The following is an 18,501-nucleotide window of genomic DNA, read 5'->3' as shown; positions in this document are numbered from 1 at the left end:
GGTAGAGAGAGACAAGGCTAAAGCAGGCCACCAGATATTGACTCTGAATAAATATTGCGATACTAATGTGTTGTCATTAAGAGTGGAAGAAAATTGGGGGTCCTGTTGTTACAGTGTGGACTGAAATAAAAACGGCAGCAAAGAAATGCATAGAAAAGAAACTTACGGGGGTCTGGAGCGAAGAACCTCCATCCCTAAAAGGTGGGATGAGTAGTTGGAAGTATATCTGTCAGGACAATGCTGTGGTAGGGAGGAAGAATTTCCTCTGCCCTTCAAGATTTTTCTCACTGGACTTAGAATCAAATTGACAGGAGACAGATTAACAGGAGAAAATCAGATTGAATAGTGTACATACGGGGAATCTACACGGACATGGACATTTCAAAGACAGTAAGGCAACAGGACACTTACGCAAACTAAGAAGGGGCTAGGGGTCTGAAGATAGGAACAGGAGGAAAACTCAGCAGGAAGGTGAAAGGGGATGTTTGAAAAACAGAGTGCCCTCTTATGTAGATACATTTCTTAGGTAAAGGGGAGTCTCTGTTATTGGCTCTCATCCTGGTGCAAGCAGGCAGTTGAGGGGGGGGAGTGTGTGTAAAGAGCTTTTCCTGAGTCTGCTGGGTTTTGATTGCATTTCACTTGCAATAATGTTCATGCCAAAGGTCCCCCTACAGCGGAAAATGGCCTAATCTTCTGGCGTCATTAAAGAGTTGTCTTCCTTCTTTCCTTTCCATTGATGGGGCAGGCTAAACACACAGCTTTCTGTTTTTTGTAGTCTTTGAAATTGAATGAAAATGTGTAATTCAGGAGATCCAGGTTATAACTAAGGTGTGACTGGAGAGGCCCTTGTGGCTGCAGATAATTTAAGTGACCCAGATATGCTTTTCAGGAGGTTTAGTTACAGAGTGATGCCCGGTTACCACATTCTGGCAATGGCATTAACACCCCTGTGGTCACATTGTCAATTTCTGGTGACCGTCCCTTCAAATTACTTTAAAAGCATGATGTTTGTTTTCACATTATTTTATATTGAGCCACAGAAGGGTGTGTGTATGTGTGTGTGATGTATATTTTATATTATTTATATATCTTTATAAAATATATATATTATAGTATATATATAGTTGTATACTATATATTTATAAAAATATATATATTTACAGCAATATATATATAAGATATATATAACTAGGATACATACTTATATTTTGTAAATAAAGTTGTTTCTAAAGTGTCCACATTGTTTATCTAAAAAACACCCCCAAAGGCTTGGATCCAAGTTACTATGAATACTTTTGGACAAATGGCAGTCAAGGTTTTGTTAGAGGTTATTGTGCAGTTTTGTGGCTTTGAAACCAGCTGACTCAGCTGGGAGGGAGCAGCAGGGGAATGGCTTAATTGATCACCAGCACAGTGTTTCTCTTTACCAGGGTGTCCCTGGTGGGATCTGCGTCACCTGTCAATTACCTCAGTGACTTATCATTTTTAGCAGGTATGGGAAACTAAGGCTGGAGACAGAATGAGATCAAAATAGCTCGAATCTCTACTGTGAGTCGCAGCTTTTAATGAAAACCTTTCGATCCATTCACTACCACACTATGCATTTGAATGTTCTCTATGGATGTCTATGTGTGTGTCTTTTCTAAATATTTTCTGAGGAGTGTCTTCCAGATAGTTCTCAGATTACACAGCTTTATCAGCTCCTGAATAAAAGCAGAGGTCAACTTTTGGGCTAGAGTATAAACTGAACATTTTTCTTGCTTTGCTAATTTGCTAGTGTCATTCGGGATGAAAAGTAGGAAAAATAGGGGCGCCTGAGTGGCTCCGTTGGTTGAGCATCTGACTTTAGCTCAGGTCATGATGTCGCAGTTTGTGAGTTCGAGCCCCACATGGGATTCTCTGCGGTCAGCGTAGAGTGTGTTTCAGATCCTCTGTTCCCCTCTCTCTGCCCCTTCCCCCACTCTCAAAAATAAATAAACATTGAAAGAAAAAAAGAAAAAAATGTACTTATTCCACCTTATGCAAGATATAATCAGCCCTTGGGGCACCTGAGTGGCTCAGTCAGTAACCACCTGACTCTTGATCTCAGCTCAGGTCTTGATCTTAGGGTCGTGAGTTCAAGCCCTGTGTTAGCCTCCTCGCTAGGCATGAAGCCTATTTAAAAAACAAAACACAAAAGGATATAATAAGCCCTCAAAAATTCAACTCTATGGTGCTGGGGGCATCCTAAAAATAAGTGTGAATGATTCAAGTGTGAGCCATTTTCCTGCATTCCCCTCTATGACCAGTGCCCCAGAGTGACCAGGAAGATGATCTGGACCTGGGCTGCTTCTAGGGTGACATAGTTCCCAAGGCCTCCATAGAGCCAGCAACTTGCCAGGTGATGTGATTCTGAGGTTTCAAGGTAAACAATTTATCCATGGTGGCTCCTACCCTAAGCCAACTACTTCATTTGATGTTCAATAGAAGAAACAATGATTTATCCTGATGCTGGTGAAATGTCTGGCTGTATAAAGCTATTCTCTATGTAGCATTTTCTGAAGGCGTTTTCAAGGTAACTTTGCCTACACATGACTTTCTTCTTTTTTCTAAGTAATCTGTGCCCCCAACATGGGGCTTGAACCCACGACCCTGAGACCAAGAGTTATAGGCTCTACTATCTAAGCCAGCCTGGCACCCCACTGGCTTTCTTCTTTTATGCTGACTTCTGAATCCCATCCTGAAATCAGATGTGGCTCATGTGCCTCAGGTGGAAGTCTTTTCCCAGCACACCCTTTGAGATGTGAGGGCAAACTTGAGGTTATCTAAAGTGCATCCTCCCTCAGTCCTTCTCCATACCTTCTTTTGAAAAGGACAACAATATCCCCTCCCTCTGCAATGTCCTGTGTAGAAATGGTGGTCATCATTAAAACAAATACATATTTTTAAGTTTATTTATTTATTTTGAGAGAGAGAGAGAGAAAGTGTGCGTGAGTAGAGGAGGGGCAGAGAAAGAGCATCCCAAGCAGGTTCCACGCTGTCAGCATGGAACCCAACAAGAGGCTTGATCTTGAGGTTCTCGAGATCATGCCCCGAGCCGAAATCAAGAGTCAGAGGCTTGACCAACCGAGCCACCCAGGTGCCCATAAAACAAATCTTAAAGCTGTGTAACATCCTGAGAAAAGCTTAGTTTTGGGGGCCAAAGAGATCTGGGTTTCAGACTCATGTAGCCTACTTGTACCTGTGGGGCCAAAAGGATCTTTCTGGGCCTTAGTTTGGTCATCTGAAAGATAGACATAACATCTAGTTCACAGTCGTGGAATCGAATGAAGTAGTCTAAGTGCCTGGCGCTTAGTAGGTCTCTAATAATTGGCATCCACTAGCCTAATATTCAGGGGGTACGTATCGAGCAGTAGGCACTAGGTAAAGAAAGGTGTAAGACCACTTCCAGAGCTGAAGACCCAGTAGAACTCCAGTTTTCTCCAGGTCCTCAATCACAGTGAATTAGAGCTTATGCCAGCATGTCTATCAGTGAACTGCCTTCTCCAGGAAGACCGTCGTGCTATGAAGAAAAATGTCCGCTAAACTACCCAGTGTTCTGGGGGCGCACCTGGGTGGCTCGGTTGGTTCAGCATCCAACTCTTGATTTTAGCTTGGGTCATGATCTCACAGTTCGTGAGTTCGAACCTTGCATCGGACTCTGCACTCGTGGACTGTGCAGAGCCTGCTTGGGATTCTCTGTCTCCCTCTCTCTCTCATTTAAAAATAAATTGAGTCAGTTGATTTCCATTCGGGCTCAAAGCCCCATCCTTGGCCACACCTGGAGGACCCCTGCTCTGGGAGTCTCTGCTCCCTTGGGAGCCTCTTCTTTTTGGGCTAGATCATATTTTGGGTCTTTCATATGCAATCTGATGTAATGTGAGGACTGAACACAGAGTTTGTTAAATCGATGTTCTCTTTGCGTTCCATTAAGTGTGATAGCCTAGGACATACCACATTGCTTCCAGCCCTATGAGCCTCTTCTACAGCCTGGAGCTGTTGTTTTTCAACTCTAGGATCAGCAGAGGTGGTGGCAGTGGGTCTTCCTGCCTCTGTGCAAGGGTTTTAAATCTGACTTTTGTGTCCTGGACCCCTTTCGGCCAACAGGGTTAGATCTATGGACAATTTCCCAGAATGTTCGTTTGTTTAGGATGAATTTTTATGTTTTTTTAAAATTATATTTAAAAATTTTGTTGTTGTTGTTATTTACATAATCTCAACATCCAGCGTGGTGCTCGAACTCACAACCCCAAGATCAAGAGTACCATGTTCCTCTGAGCCAGCCAGGTGCCCCTAGAATGATGTTTTTAATCATATGAAATAAGATCTGTGAGGTTACAAAGGAAAGCAATTACACTGAAAGACACTTATCCAAATGTTAAAAACAATTTGTGATAGCAGTATATGTGTTTCATTATTCACCTATCAAATACATTCTAGCAGTGGGCCAAGAACTACCATCATTTTAAAGAAGGGGTAAGTGTAAATAACATTTGGACGGGTCGACAGCAATTTTAACGGGTGATGAAAACATCTGTGTTTTCAGTGGCAAGAAAATCACAAGTACTGCTAACACTATTATTATTTGTTGGTTGCCTTGTAATAGAAGGAAATGCCAGAATTTCGGTTAGAGGTTAGTGGGAATAAATATGTACTGTATTCTTTACTCATGCAAGGTCAAGAGCCCCTGCCTTGGGAAAACCAAGCAGGGGGGAAAAAAGGGGGAATTCTGAACACTTTTATTACTTTTCCTGGGACAGATATTTTGGGCTTATAATAGAATCCAATTAAACTTCAGTCCCCAGGGATATTGTATCATAATTTCCTTTTGCTTTATTTGTAATATGAAGAAGCAAGTCCCCCTACCCCCACCCCCAATCTATTTGTGGAAAAGTGTATTTCACAAAGCACTTAAATAAAAGGCTCTCAGGCAGAGGATTTACATAAGATACTCATTTCTCTCATTGCAGTTACACGGATGCCTTTTCAGGAAAAATTCTAGCTTGCAAGGATAATCATGAGCTCGTATTTATTCCCATGAGGAGGAAAACTTGTTACATGAAGAGGGTAGAGGGTTTAGGGTCCCTTGGTGGGGGGTGGGGGGTTTGGGGAGGAGAGATTTTCTTCAGGAAGCACCAAAGAGATCCCAAGCCTGCAGGGACTAGAGAGATCAGAGGAGGTTTCTGGAGCCTTCTTGGAGCAGAGACCAGAGTTCAAAGGTCAAGTGCCGAGTTAGGTGGGAGGTGAGAGGTGTGTTTGTTACTGGGAATGGTGAGATCAGGCAGGCTCAGCCCTGAATGGGGGTGTGCGGGGAGTCGAGTGTAGACATGGGTGAGTTGGGGGTAGTTGGGACCGACCTTCTCTGCTATGGTGGGCTTGTGGGGTGTTATTGTGGGAACTCATCGAAGTCTTATAATAGGAATGAGATAAAGAAATATCGGATTTAGGAAAATATTATCACAACCACAATGGTTTGGATGAATTGAGGGTGGGAGGAAAATACAGACAGTAGTTTTAGGATCAGATGGCAAGACTGGTTGGAGAAAACTAACACCTACTTGTTGTTGTTGTTTAAGGGGAGTTTAAGGGGAAGATTCACCTGCAGGGCTCATTAATGATATAGATTACCAGGATTCTGCTTTGCAAATTGCAAGCCCAGTAGGTCTGGAATTTGAAAGTGTAACTGGGGGCCAGGGGTGCAAGAGCCAAACAGATGAGGTTCTGCTGCTCACGGCTCACAAAATCCAAAGGCAGAGAGAGGAGGGATTTATTTCAGCAAGGCCAACACCGGAAAGATCTCAAAGATTGTCTCCAAAGTGCTAGAAATACTTGTAGGTTTATGTAAGGGAAATGTGGGACAGAGGTGGGTGGGTCTCCACAGGTGGGCAGTGCAGGTCAGGTGTATCTTTGTCTTGGGATCAGTCACTTGGGGTCTTGCTGGCTCAGGCCAGTCCTAATTGCTTGAGCCGGTAGTTGGGTTCCCGTAGGGGCTGCTTTGCTCTCAGGGTCTTTTGCCAGAGTTAAGAGGTAAGCTGGAGATTTCACTCACATGTGGAATTTAAGAAATAAAACAGATGAACATAAGGGAGGGAAAAAAGAAGAGAGAGAGAGAGAGAGAGAGAGAGAGAGAAGCAAACCGTAAGAGAGTCTTAACTATACAGAACAAACTGAGGGTTGATGGAGGAATGGGGGGGGATGGGCTAAATGGGTGACGGCCACTAAGGACAATACTTGTTGGGATGAGCACTGGGTGTTATATGTAAGTGATGAATCACTAAATTCTACTCCTGAAACCAATACTACACTATATGCTAACGAACTGGAGTTTAAACAAAAATTTCAGAGGTGCCTGGTGGCTTCGTTGGCTAAGGGTCCAACTTCGGCTCAGGTCATGATCTCACAGTTTGTGAGTTCAAGCCTGGTGTCGGGCTCTGTGCTAACAGCTCGGAGCCTGGAGCCTGCTTCAGATGCTGTGACTCCCTGTCTCCTCTGTCTCTCCCTTGTTTGTGCACTCTCTCTCTCTCAAAAATAAATACACATTAAAACAATTTTTTTAAATAAAACTTTGCGAAAAAAGATAAGCTGGAAAGATCTTAATTAGGAAGTAGACATGGAGGTCAGAATGGAAGTAGTTCTAAGTCCTCCTTCTTCAGGAAATTTACAATTTTTAAAATAGCTCCGTGTGATTTTATCTTCAGATGAATTGGAAAATACTCCGCGTGAGTGTTTGGCTGATCACAAGTGACACTGCATGTGAGACTGTCAAAGGAAAAATTGCACGGGACACAGGTAAACAGGCAAGACTTGGTTCAAGACCGTGATGACAGGGGAGAGAAGCCAGAACTCAGTGTGAACTCAGCGTGACCCAAAAGGCAGAAGGAAACAACTGGAGGGCTTGACAGAGGCTGATCCAGGAGATGTGTCGAGCACGTTGAGTTTTGCAAATGGTTTTCTCCGTGATTAAGCCACCTGTGTTTGCTAATTGGCACCCACCAATTAGCAAGTTAGGCTCTACCTTCCCACAGAGACTGGCAAACGCAAACACAGGTGCCATCTTCCTGGCTGATTACATTTCAAAGGGATGCCTCCTAATCTTTGAGCAAGACATTCCTGGGTTGTAAAACTGGCTGGAGGCTCTGAGAAGATTTACATGTCAATGGGACAGAGAAAGAATTTATAACGATGAGTTTTCTGAAGTAAAAACTCTGGGAAAAAGGAGGTCAGTTTCAAGAGTCAGGAAGAAGCCTGGGCTGGGGTTTCGTCAAGCTGACGCAAACGTTAAAGCTGTCCTGATCAAAGGTAAGTACCATTAATACTAAGGCCGCTATCTGTAGGGTGGATTCCACCTGATAGAGAATGAAAAGGAAAATCAATTGTTAGGGAAAGAAAACTCAACTTCCTGACCTACTATGGGGAACTGGAGAGTGCGGGATACAGAAGAGTGGACGGTCTATGACTTAGACCTGGGAGAATGCAGATACGCGGATAGATCCAGCTGGCAAGCAGCAAGCCTGTGGTGCCAAACGCCCCCAGGGACCTTGGTAAAGCATAAGTCAGGCTTCTTCGGTAGAAACAGCACCCTTGTAGACAGTCCCAGCAGTGGATGAGAGGTAAGACAACCCGCAGGGCTGTGGGAGCCACCTCTGGAGCTTGGTCCTTTCTGAGAGAGAACACTGCAGAGCAGCCTGGGATATGCAATTTGCGATTAGCATCCCATGTTGACCTCACCTGAGTCACGCATCCATAAACGGCACCCTGTGTATACAACCAAGTATTTCAGAGCAAATTGTAGGCATGTTAGCAGCTGGGTTTTATGGACACCGGATGCCTTCCCTTTTGCCCATGTTGTACTAGAAATGTGTCAGAAAACTTGAGTGAGGAAGCCAGGGCTTTTAGAGCACCCTGAGGAACTATCTGCACAAAGAGGTGACACTGAACCCACAAGAGTGGATGGGATTTTCACAATGTTACTGGGGACATATGACATTCACGTGTCTTACTTTTTGTCAAGGGATTATGTGTAATGGGGGAACAATGGGGGTCTAAGAATGCAGACTCTTAAAGAGAAGTGGGGTGCCTGGGTGGCTCACTGGGTTTAGTGTCCGACTCTTGGTTTTGTCTCAGGTCATGATCTCACGGTTCCTGAGTTCGAGCCCCGCATCAGGCTCTGTGCTGACAGCAAGGAGCCTGCTTAAGATTCTCTCTCCCTCTCTCCTTCTCTCTCTCTGCCCCTCCTCTGCTCACGCTCTCTTGCTCACTCTCAAAAATAAAATAAACATTTAAAAAGAGAGTGAGAGAGAGAAGTGGATGGTCCCAGGGTGGTCTGCTCCAGCAAAGTCTGTGATGCTAAGAATGGTTAGAAGTTAGGTGTGATTTGTTCATGGAACTCCCGGCAGATAAAAGCATTGGTCAGGTGGTCTGGGGGGAGGCAGATATGGGATTTTGGAGTGAGGGGTAAAAAAAGAAGCCAGGAGAGTGGATGGCTTTTGCAGGAAACCTGGCTTTGAAAGAAAGAAGGATGTAGTGAGAGAGCCAGAAAGTCCCAGGATTAGGTTACCGGAGATATATCATACTAATGTGTTCTCTTTCGGTCCCAGTTCCTTCGTTTAGTGATTGGAAATGAATGAACAATCAGAGAAGAGTGTCACGCAAGAGGGACACACAGGTCAAAGCTCTCCTGAGAAAGACTGTCAGATCGGACAAAAGCAGCTGGTATGGCAAGTGGATATTAGGGTTTCATGGTATTTGGAGAGGTCTCAGCTCGGGGATCTCGGAGGTGAGCCTGGTCTTGGGTGGAAGGTGGGTCCCATCAGGATTTCACAGGAAGGTTCTCTGCTCCTCCATACGGGTGGGGCTTTTCCCCCATTTCTTTCTGCTCTCTGAGGGGCTGGTCTCACTTCACGTACCTCCTCTCTGCCACTCACCTCCCTTGATTTACAACCCAATGTTCTGTGCAATAAAATCCTGCCCCTTGGAGAAAAATATTTGCAGAGACTATAGTCCAGTGTTTTTATTTAACAAGCCCTAAGGTTTTTTTTTTGCCCCCTATTACCTGCTGGTCATGATTCTAAAACTTGGTACATATTAATTCATCAAACTTGTATCACAGGGTACTATCGTGACCCCGTTTTGCAAAGGGAATCAGTGAGGCTTAGAGAAGTGGGAGCTTGTTCAGTGCACACCCCTGACAAGTGGCCAAGGTTTGAACTTGCGTCTCATGTCTGTGTTCTTACACTTTTGTCATGGAACTGACAATGACAGTAGACGATATGAAGTTGTCTTTATTTCACAGCCATACCTAAATACAGAATTGTTTCATACGGTCTAGTTTGTAAAACAAACCCATACACACACACCAAAATGAAAATTTAAAGAAACATGTGGCACCTGGGTGGCTCAGTGGGTTAAGCATCCAACTTTGGCTCAGGTCATGATCTCGTGGTTTGTGTATTCAAGCCCTATGGCAGGCTGTGCACTGACCGTGTTGTGTCTGCTTGGGATTCTCTCTCTCTCTCTCTCTCTCTCTCTCTCTCTCTACCTCTCCCTTTCCCTCTCCCTCTTTCTCTGCTCTTCCCCTGCTTGTGCTCTCTCCTTTCTCTCAAAGTAGTAAATAAATAAACTTAAAAAATAACCCAGAAAATTTAAAAGAACATATTTATATTATTTTAGACAAACTGGACTATTATTATAAGCTAAATCAACTGCAGACAAGGCTGAAGTTGTTACTGACTTGTTACGTTGAAATTCACACTTTGAAAGTTTCCCTTTTGTTTCCAGGTGTGGTATTTCATCTCTGTATGACAGCCTGTGTGTTTTGGGGCCAATGAGATTATATTCTTCTGAAATCCTTCAGAATAGCATTCCCTTCCCTAGTGACCTATGTGCCACATTTTTGAAATAAGGTGTCAGGATTTATTGAAGAAGCATCTTTGTTCCTTGTCTTTCTCAATTGGGCTCCATTTCTTTTCCATCTGTAAATGTCCCCAGATGGAGTCTTTTGAAAATCTCCACTAACACTCTAGAAAGCCATGCGAGGAAGATTTTCTTCCTCAAATCTGGCTCTTACTGAGAGTGGATCCTTCAGGTGGGTGCACACTGCCTTGAAGTGATCCAACAACATGATTGTTGTGAAACATATTCCAGAACACGGGGGGGGGGGGGGGGGGGAGGATGGGGCTGTGTGCACTTTGGGGTCCCATTGTGGTTTGAGACCCTTCACCTTGAGTTTCTGCAGCCAAGAGTTGCAGAAGGGCTCTCTTCCCTTTTTCCCTCCCTCCATAAAATGCTAATTCTGACTTTCATCCCCATCAGATTTGAGAAGCCAACTGGTATTTTCCAGGTGTAAAAGGATTTCTGTTCCTGCTGGGTTGTTTTCTATGGTTTTCCTTTTTTAATTATATGAGTTTTTTACTGTGGATTTCTTCATTCAGAAAGAATGACCTAATGTGAGGAAATTTACACGTGAGGACATTTATATCATCTTTAGAGACTGAATCAAATAAAACTGTTTCTTTCTCTAGGTAAAACATCTGTGCTTTCATGATATTATGGCGGAAGTTTATTTTGATACAACATAAAACAACTCTCAAATTCTTACTACTAATACATTTTATTTGTTTTGTAGCAACAGATAGAGCGGCAGTTAAAATGCTTGGCATTTCAAAACCCTGGACCACAGGTAGCAGACTTTAATCCTGAAACAAGGCAGCAGAAAAAGAAAGCTCGGATGTCAAAGATGAATGAGTATTTTTCTGTAAAATACAAGTAAGATCATGATTTATTGTATTTGATTTGCAGGATTGTAACATGCCTGAATTCTCCCGGACAAAGCAAAGATTGCCTCTTCTTTATGTTTTAAAAATATCTTTTCTTGGGGCGCCTGGGTGGCTCAGTCGGTTGAGCATCCGACTTCAGCTCAGGTCACGATCTCACGGTCCGTGAGTTCGAGCCCCGCGTCAGGCTCTGGGCTGATGGCTCAGAGCCTGGAGCCTGCTTCTGATTCTGTGTCTCCCTCTCTCTCTGCCCCTCCCCATTCATGCTCTGTCTCTCTCTCTGTCTCAAAAATAAATAAACATTAAAAAAAATTAAAAAAAATATCTTTTCTCAAGTGCAGTATTGCCCCACGTATTTGGAAGTTAGCAACTTCAAGAAATAGACAATAATCCCAGACTAGTAATCAGTTTTTTAAAGGTACCAGAAACCCTTGGATTAGAGTAATAGCTTTAGTAAGAAAGATGATTAAAAGTAAGAAAGATGTAGGGTCCAGCTTTGGCTCAGGTCATGGTCTCACGGTTGGGGGGTTCAAGCCCCGTGTCAGGCCTTGTGCTGACGGATCGGAGCCTGGAGCCTGCTTCGGATTCTGTGTCTCCCTCTCCCTCTCTCTCAAAAATAAACATTAAAAATTTTTTGAAAACTTAAAAATTTATGCCCATTAAAATACGCCTTAAAAATAGTGAAAGACAAACCACAGGATAGGAGAAGTTATTTATAATTTGGAAGGTCAGTATCCAGAGTTTATATAAGTCAATAAGAAAAAGATAAACATCTAAAGAGAGAAATGAACCAAACAATGAAGAAAAGGCTAATGAACATTCAGGATACAGAACCTCATCAGTACAGCAGAGAGGTTCCAGAGAGAGGCAGCATTTAGTCTGACAATACCAATGTTGATGAATTTTGTTTTTTTATGTTAAATCTTTTTTAACATTTATTTATGTTTGAGAGATAGAGCACGAGTGCGGGAGGGGCAGAGAGAGAAGGAAACACGGAATCCTAAGGAGGGTCTAGGCTCTGAGTGCCGGGCTCGAACCCACAAACCATGAAATCATGACCTGAGCTGAAGTCGGACGCTTAACCAACTGAGCCACCCAGGGCCCCTTAATTTTTTTTAATGTTTATTTATTTTTGAGAGAGAGAGACAGAGAGTGATCGGGGAAGGGGCAGAGAGAGAGAGAGAGAGAGAGGGAATCTGAAGCAGGTTCCAGACTCTGAGCTGTCAGCGTGGAGCCCAACATGGGGGTCAAACTCATGAGCCACGAGATCAGGACCAGAGCCGAAGTCGGACACCGAAGCGACTGAGCCACCCAGGCGCCCCAGATGCCCAATGTGGGGCTTGAAGTCATGACCCCAAGATCAAGAATTGCATACTGTACCGACTGAGCCAACTCAAGACCCCAAGGGATTGTTATTACTTAAAGCTGTGGTTCCTCTTGGAGGGCCGGGTTGAGGGATGCTGTGGGCGGGCCATGGAGAAGACCTCAGTGCCATAATACTCTTTTATCAAGCTGGGCAGTGGGCAAGTAGAGATTTGGTTTATTCTTCTTCTTTACCTGTGCATTTATGTTTTGCACACTTTATTTTTTAAGTTCATTTATTTATTTAAAAGTAATCCCATTGGGCGCCTGGGTGGCTCAGTCAGTTAAGCATCCGAGTCTTGATTTTAGCTCAGGTCATGATCTCACGGTTCGTGGAATCAAGCCCCACGTCAGACTCTGTGCTGAGTGTGGAGCCTTCTTGAGATTCTCTTTCTCCCTGTCTCTCTCTGTCCTGCCCTGGCTCGCGCATGTGCTTGCGTGCTCTCAAAAAATAAATATATAAACATTTAAAATAATCTTTGCCACCCAACATGGTGCTCAAACTCATGACCCCAAGATCAAGAGCTCTTCTAACTGAGCCAGCCTGGCACCCCTGTTTTGCACACTTTTGTATGTCTGATATTTGAGAGTTTTATAAAAGAAAGCATCAGATGAACAGGAAACTATAAAATCTGTGTGTTGGTATCAGAGTTAAGGCAAAGGAATATTTTTGGGTTAAGGCAAGGTGACAAGGACAAGATCTGGTATGTGCTCTCTGGTGGCTTCATGACCACGGTTTCCATATTGGATTTTTTTTTTATTAATTTATTTTTTAATGTTTAGTTTTGAAAGAGAGAGAGAGAGAGAGCATGAGTAGGGGAGGGGCAAAGAGAGAAGGGAGACACAGAATCTGAAGCAGGCTCCAGGCTCTGAGCTATTAGCACAGAGCTCAATATGGGACTTGAACCCATGGACCGTGAGATCATGACCTGAGCCAAAGTCAGACTCTTAACTGACTGAGCCACCCAGGCGCCCCCATATTAGATTTTAAATCTCCTGGTCTGCTGGCACCTGAATTTCCTGGTGGACATGGGAGGGGGTGGTCTGTGCATCCCACAGACAAAGCACTCCAGATGTAAATCCTCTTTGGAAGGTATTCCCGATAAAGTGAGAAAATCGGGCAGCAAGTTTCCATAGTGATCCCCAGCCTCCCCTGCTTTGTTAGGAGAGGGAGGAAGAAGAAACAGCGTTACTCAGCTGAACCGGAAGAGAGGAGATTCTGTGCCTGTTTCAGGATAAAGGGAGCAGAAAAGTGGACAGTCTCACCACACCAGCTTAGGGCCAGCCCTTGTTAATTTTTTACTTCCAATTGTTAATAAGGGATACAAGCTATATAGAGGCACTTTTGTCACACTGAGGCTTTCACGCGGCTCACTTTTGAAGGGTTTATTTCAGAAGGGTCTGTTTGGAGAGGATGGCAGAATTCTTGTGGAAGCTTTTGCCTCCTGGACGTGTTGCAGGGGCTGACAGAGAAAGTGTGGGCACTTAGAGCAGGGTGTGGGCTCCACTGCTCGCCTCGGGTACAGAACTAATTGCCTTCACTTAGCTCATGACGGATCCTACCACCTTGATCACCTGCTCTCTCTCCTTCCACTGGGTAAGAAACAAAATCAGAAAGGAAGGGAAGCAAGGGTACCTGGAGACTGTTAGGTAGCAAAGGACTGTTAGCGCGTGTGTGTGTCTTTCTTCTTAATGATGATGGCGTAGTAATGCACAGTTCTAATATTTATCTCGAGTTATTAAAAATATAACTGTATTCACTGTAGTGCTTTAAAAAAAGTTTATATATTTTGACAGAGAGTGCATGTGCATGCGCAAGTGGGAGAGGGGCAGGCAGAGAGAGGGGGAGACAGAGAGAGAATCCCACGCAGGCTCTACGCTGTCAACCCAGAGTCCGACGCGGGGCTCGAACTCACCAACTGTGAGATCATGGCCTGAGCAGAAACCAAGAGTCAGATGCTCAACCGACTGAGCCACCCAGGTGCCCCTCCCTCTAGTGTTTTTTTTTTTTTAAGAAAGAAAAAAAGAGTGCAATTTTTCAGGGAAAACTTCATCAAGGATGATTACAGTTTTGAAGAAAAATTGGGGGCATTCGTAGGAAGAAGCTTTTATTCAGCTGTTCTTTCTCATTTGCTTCGGTGGAATATTCTGTTCCCCAGCATGCTGGGAAAACAAAGTGACTAGCCTGGCCGTGTTGGGAATCCGTGGCATGTTGGCTGAATTTCCCCAAACACCACTGCCATATCACATTCTGGAGCATGGCTGGGTAATCTTGAGGATGACATTTGCTCAGAATAGACAGGCTGTATTTATGAAGTGAGCTGCATAGTCCTTCATTCTCCGTGCTGAGGAAACCGGGACTGTCGTCTGCTTTCTCGGCAGGGTCAGGAAGAAGTACGACAAAAGTGGTCGGCTGATCTGTAACGACGCCGATCTGTGTGATTGCCTGGAGAAGAATTGTCTGGGCTGCTTCTACCCTTGTCCCAAGTGCAACTCCAACAAGTGTGGGCCCGAGTGCCGGTGCAACCGTCGGTGGGTCTATGATGCCATTGTCACCGAATCTGGGGAGGTGGTCAGCACACTGCCATACCCCGTTCCTGACTAGGAGCTGTTCCCTGGGAACAGCTTTGTTTCTTCTTTATGTTTCTTCTTGACAGTGAAGCCAACCTCTTTCTCATGGGTGGATTTTAGGGCTTGGGGGAAATGCTGGGAGAAGATGCTGAAGGTTCATGTTCTCTGAAACTGTAGAACAATGTAGAATGGGCAGTCGCTCCAATGCCTTCACTCGTGACCAAAGGGTGACAGTGCATGGTCTCAGCATCGCCTCCCTCGAACACCTCCGTCTCTGCCCTCAAGTCAAAAATGTCTTTCGTCTTTACTGGTACCTGAGAAGATGTAGTTTTAAGATGTTCAGAACTCTGTAGCTGAGAGCTCTCCTTACAGAGAACATACAATCATAAGTTTGTAAGAGCTAGCTACCCTTGCAACCTTACACACCACAAGTTCCAAGTCCGACTCACTTCTTGAATTAAAAATACACCCCCACACTCTGTGACTTTGCACTGTATTGTCTTGTTTTTTATATGTTGATAACATTAAAATTAAATTTGGTAATACCTGGCAGTATTTTTATGAAAAATTTGTATTTTATTTGCAAACTTGAGAAATTGGGATGACGGTATCCTACACGCCAGTGGTTGACTTTTTCTTTGCAATTCAGGATCAGTATTTCAAGATTCTTTTCAAAAGGAGGAAACAAGTTATGTAAAAGTGTGTTGTTGTAGGTTAGTTGACTAAGTAGACGTGATTTTTTTCAATTCTGATACATTGTAGAAGGTTATACAGACCTTTGAGCTGAGCCTTCTTTGGATTTGCTTTTATTTTTTTAATTAATTCCTTTTTATTTGGGAGAAAGAGCATGGGTGGGGGAGGGGCAGAGGGAAAAAGAGAGAAAGAGGAAGAGAGAGAATCTCAAGCAGGTTCCAAGCTCAGCATGGAGCCCAAGGCGGGGCTCCATCCCGTGAACCATGAGATCATGACCTGAACTGAAATCAAGAGTCAGATGCTTAACTGACCGAGCCACCCAGGCGCCCCTGGGTCTGCTTTTGTAACAGAATCCTGTTTACCGTAAGTCAGGGGTCTCATACTTCAGAGTGCAACAGAACCACTTGGAAGACATTTACATCATTGATTTTGCTGTCCCCCACCAAGAGTTTTGGATGCCTTAGGTCTGGGGCAGGGCTCAAGAATTCGCATTTCCAAGGTGATGCTGCTGGTGTGTGCATTTCACCTGTAGAACCATTAATTCAAGTTATATGAACAATATAATATATGGAAGCCTTTAAATAGAGTAATGTATAATTTTTTAAAAAAAGATTTAGTATCGGGGCGCCTGGGTGGCTCAGTCAGTTGTGTCCAACTTCAGCTCAGGTCATGATCTCGCGGTCTGTGAGTTTGAGCCCCGCATCGGGCTCTGTGCTGACAGCTCGGAGCCTGGAGCCTGCTTCAGATTCTGTGTCTCCCTCTCTCTCTGCCCCTCTCCCACTCACACTCTGTCTCTATCTCTCAAAAATAAATAAATGTAAAAAAAAATTAGTATTTGATTTTAGAATAAACTTGAAATGTTATAAACAAGAGTTTTCAGGGTTTATTTTTCCTTCTTTATCAGTGTCCCAAGCACATGTGCCAGGGAAGGTTCTGAATGATTCTCGACTTGTTACTTGACAGTATGTTTTGGGACTAAATTAACAAAAATCCTAAAAGTTATGCTATGACTATGGTATTCCTGTGTACGTGGCCTGAGAACTTACTCTGTTTTCCACATAATTTCCTGGGTTTTCCAGATTCAACTCCCTTTTACTGAGCCTCTACTTAACATTTGTGAGCCACATGTGATGCTAAGTGCATCCACTTCATCACCTTGAACCGTCACCATCCTGTGAAGAAGGCGTGAAACCCAGTGACCCAGGTCTGATCCTTTGAAATGCTCACCAGCCACCTGCCAGTCAAAGGAGTGGGGGGAGCTGTTTTGTCTGTTTATATTTTGTTTTGTTTTGAGAATATTGTTTTGCAAATGGCTGACCAAATGGATTATTTTATTATTGATTTTAGAATCATATGGTTTTAAATTTGAAAAGGAATCTTCTATGTTGTCCAGCTAGTGAATTGTTCAACAAATAACCAAGAGGTTGTCCTGTGCTGGGGAACTGGGCTAGGCAGAGATCCAGCTGTGAGCATAGGCCAGTGGGTTCCTGTCTTCAAGGGGATTTTGGACTAAAACCTGTCTTGCTGTTGTTTTATTTTTACGAGCGAGGAAATTTAGCCCCAATGAGATCAAATGACTCAGTTAAGGACACACAGAAGACCTGGCCACTCTTGGTATTTTTGAACCCCAGTAGTAGGTCAGTCTTCTTTCCATGAAACCAAGCATTTCCCTGGTTTGCCTGATCATGAAATTCCTTCAAATGCTTTTAATAATACTCATTCTGAGCCCTACCCTAAACCTCAGGAATCAGAGCCTCCAAGGAGGGGGCCTGGAAATCCATACTTTTTTTTCCTCCAGCACCCCAGGTAAGTCTTAATGATCAAGTAAGTTTGAGAAACACTGCCGTATTGCTAGCTGTCCTATTTTCATGTTAATAAATAAATAAATAAATAAATAAGGCAGGGAAGCTGGGTAGCTCAGTTGGTTAAGCATCTTACTTTGGCTCATGTCATGATCTCACGGTTTGTGGGTTCAAGCCCTGCTTTGGGCTCTCTGCTGTCAGCACAGAGCCTGCTTCAGATCCTCTGTCCCTCTCTCTCCCTATGCCCACCTCGCTGTCTCTCTCTTTCTCCCCCAAAAATAAACATTAAAAATAAAATAAGGTAAATTAACCTTAAAGTGTCTTTACCTTTGGTCTCTTCTTATCATTGAGTCTTAAACATTAGATGAGATAATCTGATTTAACTGGTTTGGGGGTGCCTGGGTGGCTCAGTCAGTTGAGCATCCGATTTCTGCTCAGGTCATGATCTGATGGCTCCTGAGTTCGAGCCCCACATCGGGCTCTGTGCTGACAACTCAGAGCCTGGAGCCTGCTTCAGATTCTGTGTCTCCCTCTGTCTCTCTCTGCCATTCCCTGCCTTGTGCTCTGTCTCTCTCTCTCTCTCAAAAATAAATAAACATTAAACAAAATTTTTTAAATTAAAATAAAATGTATTGATTTAAAAAGTATGTTGGTAAATCATGTTGGTAAGTTCTCCAAGTAAAGCAAAAAATAAAGAATTTGAATGATTACTAAGCAGACCCCTCCTACTGCTTTTATAGAAACCTAGCAAAACATTTGATGAAGTGCTTTTTTAGAAACCACATTATTTCATCTTGATCTAATGCCATTTCTATGCATTTTTTAAAAGGCTCCTGCACTAAATGATTATGGCAAAAATAAATCTAGGGGAATTGTCAGAAATTTATTTTGCAAGTGTCTAATTTTTATCACAAAATGAACAAAGCTCTTTAGTGATCTGAACTAAATTCAGATTAGCCAAGAAATGTAGCTGTCCTGTCTGATGACACGAACCAAGGAAATTGTCTTGTCATTGTAACAGGATTTTCCTCTTTCTTGCTTGGCTATCTTTCAATCCTGGCATATGTCTTCATGAATATGTATAGAAGTTGTAGATATCACAGATCGTTCTTCCATAATGCCTTGGAAACTGAAACGTATGAGTGGGTCTGCGGTGCTTGGCCATAGAGGTTATTTGCTGCATGCGCCCAGGGGATTCCTTTCCCATAGTCTACACTGCCAACCACACCTCCTACAGTTAGTTGTTCAGCAAAGTGGCCCTGTAGGCAGGTGCCATTGGATAT

The 18,501-nt window shown here is 43.6% G+C and overlaps 1 protein-coding gene across 1 annotated transcript; it reads left to right on the top strand.

Moving 5' to 3' along the window:
• Positions 1 to 6,579: 6,579 nt before the first annotated feature.
• On the top strand, positions 6,580 to 15,278 carry ARL14EPL (ADP ribosylation factor like GTPase 14 effector protein like). The gene is made up of 4 exons (XM_019469606.2): positions 6,580 to 7,317; positions 8,616 to 8,730; positions 10,643 to 10,782; positions 14,535 to 15,278. Exons 2-4 carry the CDS (start codon positions 8,638 to 8,640, stop codon positions 14,755 to 14,757), a joined length of 456 nt encoding a protein of 151 aa, XP_019325151.1. The 5' UTR covers positions 6,580 to 7,317; positions 8,616 to 8,637; the 3' UTR covers positions 14,758 to 15,278.
• The last annotated feature ends 3,223 nt before the right edge of the window (positions 15,279 to 18,501 follow it).

This window comes from Panthera pardus, unplaced genomic scaffold (genome assembly GCF_024362965.1).
Source record: "Panthera pardus isolate Hobbes unplaced genomic scaffold, ASM2436296v1 HiC_scaffold_2, whole genome shotgun sequence".
In the NCBI taxonomy this organism is placed as follows: domain Eukaryota; kingdom Metazoa; phylum Chordata; class Mammalia; order Carnivora; family Felidae; genus Panthera; species Panthera pardus.
Note: the sequence above shows the minus strand (reverse complement) of the source record. Positions and strands in the feature narration are given on the sequence as shown.